Below are 14580 nucleotides of genomic sequence, written 5' to 3'. Positions count from 1 at the left end.
GCAGTAAGTTGCATGTTGAAATTCAAGAATCGACCAACGCCTCTACATGCTGACCAAATTCAAAATCACGAAGCCACCTCGGCAAACCACATCCTCAAGAGACCCGCCAGAGCACTCGGCAGCTCCTCCAGGTTGTGCACAATCAAAAAGTACGGGAACGGGAACGTGTCGAGGTACTTGGTCACCACCACCTCGCCATCCTTGAACTTGGCCGACCCGAGATCCAGTACGCTCGACCCCTTTTGCACCTGGTCATCCATGACAATAAACACCATCATGATGCGCTCCTCCATGGCCTCGCGGAGCAGACGACGGATTACGTCGTGCGTCGACGACTCGACCAGGCCGTCCGAGATGATGAGGGCCAGCTGCCACAAGTCGCCGTTGGACTGCTGTTGCCGCGCGATGCGGAACTTGTCAATCGTCTGGCGGATCAGCAGCACAATGTCGGTCCTGTTCTGCGAAAAGCTAAAGTTCTGGAGGACACGGGCCCCGGCGTCCGCCGCGAACGGTTCCGTCAGCTCGTGCGCCGTGAAGACGTCGGCGCCAAAGCCCATGACGCCCACCTGCCCGACCTCGAGCATCGTCAGCGACCGCGACACCATGACGAGAGACTCCATCGCCAGCGTGCCCGACCCGGCCTCGCCCATGCTCTTGCTGTCGTCGACGCAGAGCATGATCTGGTACGTGCGCTTCGTCGGCACGCTGCGTCGCATCCAAATCTTGTCGCGCTTGTAGCTCGAGGCAATGTACGGGATGATGCGCTTGATGTTGAGCCGCTTGCCCGTGCGGAACGAGCCCGACAGCTTGGTCGACTGCGACGGCGTCAGGATCAGCCGCAGCTGCGACGTCAGGGACAGTGACATGGCGTGCGTCCTCGACTGGAACTCGACCCACTGCTGCATGCACTCGCCAAAGTCGCGCAGCTCTCGGTCGCTGCTAATGTGCGTCGCCGACAGCTGCGTCGACGTTTCCTCCACCTCCTCGTCCTTGGCGCCCTCGCCCATGCGCACGTCTTCCTCGTCGTCCGAGTCGGGGGTATGCTCCCGGTCGTAATTGCCCTGGTGTGTCTTGACGCCGGAGCGACCATCGTCCTGGTCCTTGACGTCCTTCTCCTTGTCCTGGGCTTGCATAGACTCCTGCTGCTGAGGTTCATCGGCCACCTCGGGGGCAGCCTCGTCCTTGTCTTCTTCCATCACCCGGCTCTCGGGGTCTCGCTTTTCCTCGTCAATGGCCATAGACTCATCAATGGGCTGCACCTCGTCCTCGTTGGCTGCGCCCATGGCTTGCGCATCGGCACCTGCGTCGTCATGCTGGAGGTGCTGGAACTCGCGGCGGCTCTGATCGGCATCGGGCTGCTGCTTCGCCTCGGCCTCCTCCTCGCTCTTGGCGGCTTTGATGTCGTCCTGCTGGCGGTGGAACTCCTCGAGATCGTCGCCCATCTTCTTGAACGGATTGCTAGGCGCGGCGTCGTCCTTGTCCGAGTCCTTCTGATCCTGTCGCTCGTTCTCTTTGGGATCGTTCGCGCGTGACATCTCGCCCTTTTCGCCAGCTGTAGCCTCCTGATCCGCGGCGCCTTGTCCAAGCTCGCCATCGTCCTGCTTGGCCGCATTGTCTTGGAACTCATCGTCCATGTCCATCGCGTCGCCAGACTGGTCTTGTCCGGAACTCTTGACTTCGCTGGGTGCGACGTTGTCCTTGTCAGCCATGGCTGTGTCTTGAGGTGGAGGGGCGTCGTCTTTGGAAGCCTCCTCTGGTTCGTTCTCTTGCTCTTCTGGCTTCATGTCTTCATCAACCTCATCCTCACCCATAGGCGCTTCTTCTTCCTCTTCCGGTTCTTCATTCTCCGCCCCATCCTGGTCTTCGGCTGCATCTTGTGGCGCCGCAGTGTTGTCGCCGACCTCCTCGCCCTCGTCCTCCTCCATTTTCCCCTCTTCCTCAGGTTTATCTACCTCCTCCTCAGCATCAGGCAGGTTATCCAGATCATCGCTGTCGGATGAGAGCTCCTCCTTGTCGTCAAAGTCGAGATCCATGTCGTCCGGCATGTTGAGTGCATCCGCATCTTCTGCAGTCTGATCCTGCTTATTGAGATCGTCCTGCGCCTTGACATCTTCCTGCTCGGCCTCTGCATCCTCGGCATTTGGCTCATCTGCAGGCTCGTCTTGCTCTGCTTCCTGTTGGTCTTCCTCCTTTTTCTTCGCTTGGTCCTCGTTCGCCAATTGCTGGTCATCCTGCTGCTTTTGCCCCTTGGCCTTCTCGCCCTGCTGGTCCTTGTCGGCCTTGTCCTCATCATCACCGTCCCAAGTCTTCTCGTCCACTGCATTCTGATCAAGGTCGTCCACCTCGCCAGCCTCCTCATCCATGTCATTCTCCTCCTCTTCTTCATCGCCCTTGTTGGAACCTTCCTCGTCATCTTTCGTCTCGGCATCATTCATTTGGCCCTCCAATTCTTCATCAGCCATGTCAACAGCATCCTTCTCGTCCTCGATATCTCCGTTGTCTTCCTTGTTTGGCTCTTGCGCGAGCTCAGTGAGGTCTTCATCGTCTTGAATGTCCTTGCTGATATCTTCCGCGCCCTGGCCTTCTCCAAGACCAGTGCCCGACTCGAGCTTGCCGCTTTGTTCAGACGTCTCTTCCGACTTTTCTCGGGGTGTGCAGAAGCCCTGGGCCGCAATCTGCGAGAATGTCTTGGTCAGATTGTAGGCCATGTGGGCTGTGGCTCGGTGAATATCGAGAAGCCTGCCCACGGACTGTTCGCACGCAAGAGTGAATTGATCAACAATCGGTGCGGCGAGACTCGCCACGCCCATGACCACCGTGCTGGCTTCGGGCGCTTCGAGATCCACGTCTTGTACGGAGCGGACGCATTCGAGGATGTTGGTTGTGACCTGCTTCATGCGCAGCTGCTTGATCATGAGGGCGAATGCCTTGTCGTGGTTGACCAGCCAGCCAGCACTGTCTTCCTCCTGAACAGTATCCTTACTAGCCTTGACACCAGCCTCCACGGCCACGAGTACCTTGTCGCATAATTGTGAAGCACCATTAGCAAAGTCGACATAGCGAAGCGATGCACCAGATGAGGTGGACGGCGATGTCTCGAGTTGAGCCCACTGTCGAACCTGGTCTACAATTGAGCTTAGCCTTGGATGTTTGTCGGTGACCTGCTTGAGGAAATCGCCCAGCAGCTGCAAGTCAGCCTCGACGCCCGTCTCGAGATCAGCTAACGCAGTGGAAGTGACGAGCTTGGGAAGCGGGCCCAGTGATTCGTACGTTCGCAGCCGCTCGCCGAACTTGTTCGACCACAGCTGGAACTGGGCGATAATGTCCGCGTATTCAGTCTCGCTTAGCTTCGCGTGCGTCTGAATCAAGCGCGCGGCAAAGTCAATGATCTGAACCAGCCATGATAGCAGCTGAACCCAGTTACTGCCGGCTCCGACACGGTTCAAGCTTTGGTGGGCCTTGACGTCGCCCAGAGCCTTGAGCTGTCTTGATGCAGCCTGAAGTTCGCACAATGCAGCCACCGAATTGGTCAGGTTGCGACGTTGGTTGAGGAGCAAATGAATGAAGCCTTCAACAAAACCAACGCCCCTGGCGATCTCGGCAGGCGTTAGTTCCTCGGAATGCGTCTGGAGCATACTTCGCACCGTTGGCGCCTGGTCGAGCACTTTGTGGAAGTAGTATTGCGCGGCATCCGCGACACCCGCGTGGTGTTGTGAGATTGGTGCGGTGCCGGCGAGGGCCACGGCGAGGGAGTCTTGTTCTGCGAGGCGATCTTGGGGCAGATTGTGTCGGATGCCCATCTGCCTCAGCTCCTTTAGAGTGTCTGCAAACAGCTTCCTCTTGCGGGTCTTGAGGTACTTGACCTGGTTCTTGTTCTCATCGTTCAGGTTCTGGGGCGTTTCCTTGCGAAGTTCCGCCATGGAGTCGTTCAAGCTGGACACGAAGCTGTCCAAAATTGACGGCATGCTTGTGCTCATCTCAGCCATGGAAGTCAGCCGCGACATGATGGATACTGTCTTTGCTGCATTTGCTACGCGTCTGTTCTGGCTCATCCAGTCCGCGCAGATCTTGGATAGTTGCGCAGTAACGGAGTCATGAGGCAGTCCAGCACTTGGCGTAGGCGTCGGGACTTGAGCATTTGACACGTCTTGCTCAGGCAAACCTCGTGTGGTGATGGCGCGCATCTCCTGGCCAAGAACACCGCGGAATTTTCTGACCAGGCGGAAAAGCTTCTGGTGAGACTTGCGAGCACTCTCCCGAAGTGCGTTGATATTGGTGTCTTTCCAACTCGCCAGCAGTACGACATCCTTCATCTTCTTCTCAATAGGGGCCCGACCTTGCTTGATGGCCTCGATAGCAGTGGTCTCGTAGCGAGCAAAGAAGTCGATGAAGTTAGTCACAGAGGTGTGAATAACGTCCAAGGACGGGTAGTCCTTGACCAACTGGCAGAGATGGCTGCACAACTGACGCAACAAGGCAAGACGAGCGCCAAATTGGCCGACGATAGAAGTCGAGAAGTACAGCTCAAGATTCTTGACCAATTCCATGGCATACTCGCGGAGCTCAGTTGGGGATTCGACGAGCGACAAAGGCACAGCGATGACCACCTGGTAGGCAACGAACCACCAGGCGTATGCATCATCTTGGCATTTCTGCTGTTCCGTGTCAAACAACTTGGCCCAGGTCGACAATTCGAGCTTGCGCCAGTCGATGATGACCTTTGTCAGCGCGTCATGTAGCTCAGGGACGGCGTGCGTTCTGCTGGCCCAGCCACCAAATTGCCACTCGTACACAAACGCGTGGAGGTACTCAACCTTTGGCAAGATGGCGGCGAGAGCCTCTGTGTGTGTGACATCTAACAACTTGTCACAGGCCATGGTGACATCGGCCAGCGGCTGCATGTGTCCAATCTCATCGACAAACTGCAAATCGCGGAAGCGCGCCTTGATCTTGTGCGCGAGAGATACCAAACGTCGCGCCTCGCCCAAGTTCTCGCTCGTGTAGAAATTGTAGGATGAGTCGGCGTGAGGAGCAGCAACCCTGGTCTTCTTCTCGTCGAGCAGCAATAGATTGGCGGCAAGCATCTTACTGTTAATGGTGCGATCAACGTAGGCATGTTCTGTCATCTCGTCCGATACGCGTTGCGCCACAGACTCCGTCAAAGTTGACATTGCTTCCTGCGGCTGAGCTGGTGCAGTAAAGATCTTGCTGTGGGCTTTGGCCACCTTGATCGAGGTATCACGCACCTGGTCGCTGTTCTTGGTGATGGTGGCTTGAGCGCCTTCCTCCTCATATCCAGGGAAAAGGTCGTGGAATTCAGCCTCGTTGACTTCTTCCTCATCCTCGAGACCACCCTGGAAGCGATACAGACTGGTGTTGGCGGCCTCGGCTTTCTTGTCGGCTTCCAGCTTCGTGCTCCATTCGTCGTAGAACGAATGGAAGCATTCGAAAATTGTTTGGCGCTGGTCAGACTCAAGACTGTCGATGCCCTGTGTGGATACAACAAGACCCATGTAGTGTAGCAAGTCAAACCCACGGACTAAGTCAAGCCTCTTGGTACCTGGCTGCCCGACGCTGCCAAAAAAGGGAGAAGCACGGAGCAATTCGGATGTGGCGTCGGTCGCAGCCTGTGCCAAGGTAGCTTCGCACAGTGATAGTCCTACTAAAAGACTTCTCAACAAGCTAATTGTCGGCACCGTCATGTCTTGGTAAGCTTCATATCGGCTGTCCAAACGACTAACAAGCCGTTGCACATTCTCCCGAACAAGGTGCAAACGATCAGGGGCAAGCGAGTAGTCCTCAGGCAGAGACAGTGAGTCTGTGCCAGTCGGAAGGTCGAGGCTGGTGGCAGCCTTCAGAATGTTGGAGAACTCCGCATGCATTCTGCTGAGCTCGGATGGATTGGCCGGTCTGTAGACAGGTTGCACGGCGGGCGGAAGGGGACCCATCTGCTCAAGCTCCTCGTGCAGTCTCTCAATGCGCACACTGCTGTCTTGGCCTGTGAATTCCAGTTCGAAGGACCTCAGCATTTCGATGTTCAGTTGCAAGCTTTCCTGCATATCCTCATAGAACTCTCTCTCCATTTGCGGGCGAATTTGAGGATCAAAGGCACGATCAGGTACGTAGAGGCTAATCAGTCCCACACTGAAGTATACCCAAGCCAAGGCTGAGAAGTACGCCCGGCGAGTTTCTGATTCGTTGCTTACGACAGTCGCTACCATAGCAGGTACAAGGTATGTTGCTGAGATAGTTCTCAGGTGCGGCGGCTCCACAGAACCAAGGAATTCGCCCAAGACAGGGTCTGAAAGTAACTCAGATGGCGATGCCCTTCCTGGTGCAAGTGCCGTCGTAAGATGATCATGGATCTGTTGGGTAGCAACTTTGAGGTTTGATGCGTGGGCCTCAAAAACTTGGAGCAAAAGCCCTACAAGGGTATCGTTCAGGGTGGCGACGGGGTCGGATACAATGTCAGCAGTTGTCAGATGGTGTCCGAGAACCGGCATCTCCACCTCAAGCATCGCCAAAGAGCGGAGATTAACATTGTCAAGGTCCTTGAGGCGCGCCCAGAGCGAAGTGGTGAACTTGCCATCCCAGACATGCTTCTGCTGGGTAGCCAAGGAGTCAAGTGTCTGCAACAGGGAGCTTGTAGGACCAGCATCAGCCAACGCCATGCTTGACTGCGAAGAAGCATTGGAGAGGATCAACAGCTCGCGGTCCTGTGTCGCTCCCGGACGATTCTCTTTGATAGTCTCAAGGAGAAGAATTTGTCGGATGGCCTCGAATTCGTTCATGAAGTAAGGCTGGAGCTCAAGCGCATCAACACCAATACGGGTTTCCTCCTTCTCGACGACGTCAGTGAGGGCTTTGACGAGCTCGTCGGTAGATGCCCCAGAGTTCTTCACGACGGTATAGGCTCTGGCAAGATCGGCCGAGGCGTTGGCAAGGTCAGCGACCGAAGCACTCGTCTTCCATCGGATATCGTCGAATCTCGCAGCCAGCTTGAAGAGCTCGACCGCATTGCGCAACGAGTCGTCATTTCTAAACGGCGTGGGACGGAGCCACTGCCACAGAACTTCCATACTTAGTCCAGTTGACAGCTTGAAACCAGTGGTGAATGCACGGTTCAGCTTCTCCGAGACATCCTCCAGGAGCCTCCGTTGGATATCCTCCGAGGACGCTAAGACGACACCATCTCGATCTTGATTGAGTCTGCTCTGAAACAAATCGGCACCATGCGCCAAGTGTGCCTGGAATTTCGCTTCGTCAAAGAAGGTAGCAGTCGCCAAGGCCATCGTGCGATGGATATAGCGCTCAAAGAGGTGCAGTAGTGCGGCAACTTCCTTCCATGAGCTGACAGTAGTGGCTTTACCAAGGTGTGTAACGAGAACGCTGAGAAGAGAGCGCAGAAACTCGGCAAGATTGGCAGTCGAGTCCTTGGAAACAATGGCTACCCGGTCCTTGAGAAGAGACCTTTCGAGGCGGTTTAAGGAAGCCACTTTAGCGCCTTGCACTGACCGCTTGTAATTGTCTAGGGCCTTGAACATGCGGTGCACCCACTGGTTGAACTCGTAGCGCACACCTAACCAAGCTGCCACCTGTACGTCAGGCACGCGTTGAGTGACAGGCATGTTCAACTGTGGATGAATCGGTTGGTGGAACCGGAGCACAGACACTGTCTCTGGGGACAGACCCTCGTACAGCCGAGAGACTGCCTGAAGGTCATGGTTGCCAGTCTCGGTAGCCAAATACTCCAGGATCTCGGCGACGTTCTCCTGGGTCGATGTCCCACTCCCGCGCGCGTCTTTCTCGGGATGGTCGATACCGTTCTTTTCAGCGTTCTGGTCGTCGGCGAACCTCTGGAGCATAGCCAGATCGCCAATCGACAAGAGATCCCTGGCCACTGGTTTAATCACTGCCGTTGTCTTCTCCACTTGGTGTAGTCTGTGCAATCCACCCTCGACTTGCGCCACCCTGTCAAAGCATGAGTCCACGGCTGGCGGTGGGGTATGGATATAGATCTCAACGGCACGATTCCTCATCGCTCTTGAAAGCTCGCCGTATCGAGGATCCACAGTCAGGAAGATCCTGAAATCAGGATGCGGCTTGACCACGCGGGGCTCACCGCCAGGCTCACAATGTTCATTGATGCTGAGAAAACCATTAGGTTCCAGCAGTGAGTTGAGCCTGTCGAGGACGGAGGCGTTGCACATGTTGGCATTATCAAGGACCAGCCACTGTCCCTGCTGCAGTGCCTTGACAATGACACCATCGAGCCATTCGAACCGCGGGTTGGCTAGCTTGAGCGGTCCTTTCAGTAGCTCGATAGCTACGCCCAAGACATGGTTGATTTGGGATTTCGCAGGCGTCGTAGCCGCCAGATGCTCGATTGCTGATTGGATTGAATGCACCTTGTTCACGTCCCCATCGTAGTTGTCCAACTGGTGCAGCAAATCAAGGGCAGCATCAGGGAATGCGTCTGGGATGCACGACGCAGCAGCCTCTTGCAGCATTTCCTTCAGGGTCACAAACATGGCGTTAACCTCGCGGAAGGGGTCGGCTTGTTCAAAACCGCCGACCAGGTCCATGGTGTCGATGTCAGCGTTCATTGGGAACACGACTAATGACCTGCCCGCCAGGGCGGCGACGTGCTCTAGAAGGACTGTTTTGCCATAGCCCGAAGGACTGCTCAGGATGCATGGAATGTTCTTCTTGACACAGATCATGAGCGTCTCGAGCTCCGGCAGGCGTGGTCTGGTATCAATGCCAGGAAGGCGTTCAGGCTGGCGATGGAGGTTCCTCTGTAAAAGGGCCATGCCGACCTGGCCGTGCAACGAGCTGACATCGTGGTAAAGGCTGTGTCCACGAGGCTTGACTCCAGTGACCTGAGAGAACAGCTTGTTGACCTCGTCCCGATCTCGCTCGGACCGAAAGCGCTGCCGCACAATGAGATTTAGGAAATCGTCAATGCGAGCACCTTGCAGGATGTCGTCCGATGAATTAAGCAGATGCAGCCACCTGAGTACATCTCGCAAGTTGAATTCCCAAGGCCCGCCCTGAGCACCGAAGGATTTGTCGATTGTTGTCGCGTGTTCCATTCTGGAGATGAACCGAATCAGATGTGTGATCACCTCAGGGGCCACATTGGGGAAATTGTGAGACGCGATCAGGAGAAGATCCTCGTCAGAGAACACGTCTGCATAGACAACCACAAATCGGTTGACAAAGGAGCTTGGGAGACCCTTGCGACCACCGCCTTGATTGTGAGGGTTCTGAGCAGCGAACAGGCGGAAGTTGGGGTGTCTCTTGAACACTTGATCCAGTTCGGAGATGTAGACCTCTCCACGGTGATCCAAGCACGCATTCAACCCCTCGAGAACTGATTGCGATGCCAGGTTCATCTCATCAAGAAGAACCCATTCTCCTTTCTGCATAGCTTGCAGGAATGGAGCATCTCGCCACGCAAAATTGCCTGCTTCAGCACCCTCGACCGGCACATCCGTACCGAAAAGGTCCATCAGGTCTGTCTGATCCGAAAGGTTGATCCTCGTCAAAGGCTCCCCACAAGCGCGCGCCAGTGCAGCAACAAGCGTGGTCTTGCCAACACCTGGACTACCCTCAAGAAGGATGGGCTTCTGCATTTGCATCGCGCGCAGGACACGCATGCCGTTGAGTCTTGTTGTGGGTGCGTGGAATGCAAATCCAGGATCCGCAGATGCAGTCGATGTTCTGGAAACGGCAAAGTCACCGATCGTCAGTGATCGATCGTCCATGATCAACGTGGGCTCGAGCTGGTAGATTGCAGAGACATCTTGGCCAGTGAGCTCGCTGAGCTTCCGTAAACACCTGGCCCTTTGTTGAGGCACGGTTTCGCCGTCTCCGGTCAAGATTGCAGACGGATTGGCGCCGATGCTATCAACAAAGATGGTAGCGGCACCGTGTACCAGGGCCGCAAGCTTGTTCCTCGATGCAAAGTTGTTGACAAATTGAACCCACACCAAGATCTCTCGGATGGAGAATCGTGTCGAAGACATTGAGCGGAAGTTCTCGCCAAACCACGTGGCGAATGCAACGATAACCTCGACCAAATCTTTGCTGCCATCCTGCAGCTTCGTACTCACAATGTCATTAATGTCGCCGTTGTCGGACAAAGGTGGCACCCAAATCTCCGTGAAACGATTGCGCAACGCCGGAGACAACTCCTTCTTGCCAAAGTCGCCTCCAGGATTCATTGTGGCAAACATTTGGAAGCCTTCAGCGGCTTTGACGAAGGAGTTGTCGATTCCCTTCTCCGCTAGCAGCAACGTCCGTTGAGGCTCCAGAACGGAGTTGAGACGCTCCAGTACCGAGTCGTCCGCAAGGGAGATCTCATCAAGCAAGAAGAACTGTCCTTGTCGCATGGACTCGACGAGAGCTCCGTCGGACCACTCAAACAGGGCCTTGCTGCGTGTCTCGTTGATGGTGATCTGCTGCTGGAGATCTTGAGGCACGAAGCTAAGCGTCTCGCCGCTGAAAGATTTGTACTGTTGCAGCCTATCCTCTGGCGAGTCGCCTAATTCACAGCCTAGTAGCTGCAACGCTCGTTTGACGTCAGCATCCAATACCTCCACGATAGATGCTCGGTTACGAATAGGGCGTTGCGAGCCGATCAGGTCGCCAGTCTCCGTGTTCTGATGGGCGTTGACAATGTGCAGCTCCTTGTGAAGGGCTTCGGCTAAAAGTTGACAGACAGTCGTCTTTCCACAGCCAGTCTCGCCGACCAGGAGGACAGGCTCTGTGTTCTTGAGTGCTCGCGCAACGAGAACGTACAAACGACGCATAGCGTGAGTCCAGACCACCCCCTGGCTATTGTCTTTCCCCGAGTGACCTCTCAACTCCGGTGCTGACTCGGCAGAGTAAATCTGCTCGAGGTTAATCTTGGCCTTGAAGACCTCCTCGATTACTTTCTTGACGGCAAGTCTTTCTTCCTCGTCGCGCACTCTCTCAGCAAGCAGCATGAAACCATGCTCTGCGATTTGTTGTCGGTTGTCGCCTTCCCGAAGAGCCCAGCGGAAAAGGTCACGGAGAGTTGCAAAGCTGTCCTTTTGCTCGAAGAGTCGATTTGTCTGGCGCAACTTGGAAAGCCTCTGGTACACTTCAACGATGCGCTTGCAGTCGGGAGGCGAGGTGTTGCGGCTGCGTTCTCTCAAAATAGTCTCCAACTCGTCCTCGGGAATATCGTCAAAATGAAGCTCCAAGAAACGGTTGCGGAAAGCCCGCGAGAGCACTTTACGTCCACCGTAAAGGCCCGGGGGGTTCTGGGTAGCAAAGAGAATAAAGTTCTCGTGCGGCCTTACGACTTCCTGGGTTTCGGGGATAAGGAGCTCTCGATTGTCGTCAAGAAGTCGGTTCAACGCCTCGAGAACATCGGTAGGCGCCAAGTTGAGCTCATCGAGTACGATCCAGTGGCCCTGCCTCATGGCTTGGACAAGCAGACCTTCCTGGAACCGTAGCTTGCCATCCGCCGCCGAGACATACGTTCCCAAGTACTCTTGGAGGTCCGTGTGCTCGTGATTGTTGATGCGCACAAACTTGTTCCCGGTGTAGTTGGCCAGATATTCAATCATACTGGTTTTACCAGCCGAAGTCGGGCCTTGAATGAGAATGGGGAATCGACGCGTTGATGTTGCGCGCACGAGATTCAGCAAGTTGCGCTCGACATACGGTGTGATGATGTAGTCGCTCCTCTCGTGCACCGGCTCGGCACCCTGAAATAGCCAGTAGTGACGGTCGCCTTTCTTGTTCTTGAACTTGACGTACTGCTTTCCATCATCTGGGTGCTTGGGCGGCTGCGACAGGAGTGACTGGAAGTTGTTATGATCGCTGAAGAGGTGACGACGAATCAGGGGCTGTAGCAGATCTTCCGAATTGCGGTCTAGCAGAGTCAAGAAGCCCATCGAGAAGCCCTCATACAGAGCCCTCCGCAGGCCGTACAAGGGGGCAATGTTGCTCACATAGCTTAACACTCGGGTCAATGTTCGAAGACTGAAATGTGGCACCTCATTCGCACCATCCACCAAGCGTCGATCCTCGGCCATCTTCTTGGTATCGAGATAGAGATTCGCAATGCTGACGGCCGCATCATCATGTTTGGAGCTACTGCTGCCGAGGTACGTTTTGATGATGGTGAGGAGGTCTTTCAGATCCGTATCTGGGCTGCGAACGTAGAGTTCAGTGAACCTCGACCTGATGCCAGTCGGCAAATCGCGCTTCCCAATGTCGGTGGCAGGGTTCATGGCACCAAAAATGCGGAAGTTGGGGTGTGCCACAATCTTATCAATCTCTCCGGTTTCTGAAAGAAGGAGGGTCGGACGCTCCGCAGGGCCTGTCAAGAGATCGGCGATACTCTCCAAGGTGTCGGGAGAGGCCAGATTGATCTCATCCAACAGGACCCAGTCTCCATTGCGCACAGCTTTGACTAGGTTGCCCTCCATGAAGGAAAAGGCAAAACTGTCGGCGCCGCCCGAGATCTGGACATCAAACTGCTCAAGCTTCTGGGAGAACGACTGCCATCTCGGTCGCAAGTCCAGCAAGCTCTGAAGTTTGGACTGCGTCTTCCGTCGCTTGGCTGGTTGCTGCTCGTCGGTGTCTCGAGTCTCGTCTTGCTGTGCTTGTGACTTCTCGAGCTGCTTCAAGATCTGCGAAAACATGACGGGAGCCTCTTTCCAGAGTTTGGAGACCTTTGCCCATTCACCCCTGGCAAAATATTTGCCTATCCTGTCGAGATATCTTTCATTCTTCGACGCAGAGATGCCGGTGGCCGCGAAGAGATCTTCAAAGTCCTCTTTGAGAGGCACAGCCAGGGTTCTGACGTTGACCGGCTTGAACCCACCGAGCAAATCTCCCACTTCACTCTGCTGCGACAAGTTGACCGCGTTGAGCTTGTGGCCCAGAGAATCTGCGAGCTGCTGTACTACTGTCGTTTTACCAATGCCAGTTTCGCCGACAAGCAGAACGGGCTCGCTAAGATTCACGGCTGTTGCAATCTGCTCGAGAAGCTTCTTGGCATGTGCCGTGCTGGCAAATGGCCTCTTTTGCTTCCGCACACGGCTGGCTAGCTTCTTCTTTCGCAGTCGGGTCCGCCCAATGTTGAAGGAGGACTCGTTCTCTTCAAGAGCGGGGATGTACCCGGTGAGGTAATGCTCTGCTCTCTCTTTCCCAATATGCATCTCCTCGGCGATGGCTCGCGAAATTTTCGCGTTCATGGCTGGATCCGCACAGCTGCCGGCGAAACAGTCGAGAGCCTCCATAAACATCCAGTCTCTTGTGGTCTCTGTAATGGGCTCATCGCCTGATTTGGTCCCGGCGCCCGTGAGGCATTCGTGCAATCGTCGGCACCACTTGAGCAAGTCTCGCAGATTCATGGGACGATCCGTCAACGCGCGGCCGCTGCCTGAGGACCGACTTAACCGACCAAGTCGGCTGTAGACCGCCAGAATTCCGGGAACGAACTTGTGAAGCACGGGGTAGGTTTTCAACACGACCTCTTCCATCTCAGGCTCCGTCAGGGCCGAGGTGTGCATCGCCTGCCAAAAGCGCATGCCGACGATGGTTGGTAGGTTCTCCCGGCCATTCATCCCACGAGACGTCCTGAGAGTCGCGAACAGACGGAACGAACTGGCAGCCCGTATTCTTTCGCCGCGACTGGGAATCAACAACTCCCGTCTTTCAATCAGGGGTAAGAGGGTACTCAGTACTTCTGTCGGTGCCCGGTCCAGATCCTCCACCAATACCCATCTCCCCTCCTTCACAGCCGTGGTCAGTACACCAGGTCGCCATGAAAAACTGCCCGGTTTCGAATCAGTAGAGTAGAGGCCAACAAGCATCTTGGCATCTGTCTGCTCGTTCAGATGCAACGTGACCACCCCAGAGTACATTCCAAGCTCTTTTGCGACCTCGTGAATCAGGGAGGTCTTTCCTGATCCAGGTAGTCCGTGCAGCAGGATGGGATCCTCTGCCTGCAACAGGCGAGCGAGCTGCTCGAGGTTTCCTATCGTCGTCGCCGTCGGTACCGTACTGGATGGGGCGTTGGTGGGGCCTCCAGGTCTAGGCAAAAGTGCCTTGCCATAGGCAACCACATAGGGCGTCAACGTCTGGGGAACTTGTTCATCCCTGTCATCCGCCTTCTGTAATCGTACTTCGTCGCGCAGCTGGAGGGTTCTCTCGACTCGCGCATGTTCGTGAAGCGTCAAGAATCCTAAATCGACCAGGTTTCCATCAAGATTGCCCTTGACAGCCTCTTCCAGACCAACGTGTTGCTTGACTAGCGCTTCAAGCTTGTAATCGGCGACTCGAAGGAGAAGACAATAGATGCGGATAGCTAGATACCTGACAGCTCTGCTATCGTGCGTAAAGAGGTTCTGGGCCTGCGCAGGCGAGAAGGTATGCCTGAACCTTCTCAGATCGAAATTCACCAGTCGCCATACCGTGACGAGGTGCTGTAATAAGGCCTTATCGTCGGAAGAGCTTAGCAGGAATGAAAATTCGGCTAGTGACAAAGATATCCGAGAAGGGCCATCACCAATGCTTGTGTGACTCTGTGAC

At 55.2% G+C, this 14580-nt stretch overlaps 1 protein-coding gene across 1 annotated transcript; it reads right to left on the bottom strand.

Moving 5' to 3' along the window:
* Positions 1–65: 65 nt before the first annotated feature.
* Positions 66–14460, bottom strand: J7T54_003246 (Midasin; the record flags this gene model as incomplete). The annotated part of the gene is made up of 3 exons (XM_051506806.1): positions 66–5489; positions 5742–14356; positions 14451–14460. The coding sequence occupies 3 exons, from the start codon at positions 14458–14460 to the stop codon at positions 66–68; spliced, it is 14049 nt and encodes a 4682-aa protein (XP_051361935.1).
* Between the last annotated feature and the right edge of the window lie 120 nt (positions 14461–14580).

The sequence above is a fragment of the Emericellopsis cladophorae genome, assembly GCF_022114955.1.
Source record: "Emericellopsis cladophorae strain MUM 19.33 chromosome Unknown NODE_25_length_288687_cov_117_495977, whole genome shotgun sequence".
NCBI lineage: Eukaryota > Fungi > Ascomycota > Sordariomycetes > Hypocreales > Bionectriaceae > Emericellopsis > Emericellopsis cladophorae.
Note: the sequence above shows the minus strand (reverse complement) of the source record. Positions and strands in the feature narration are given on the sequence as shown.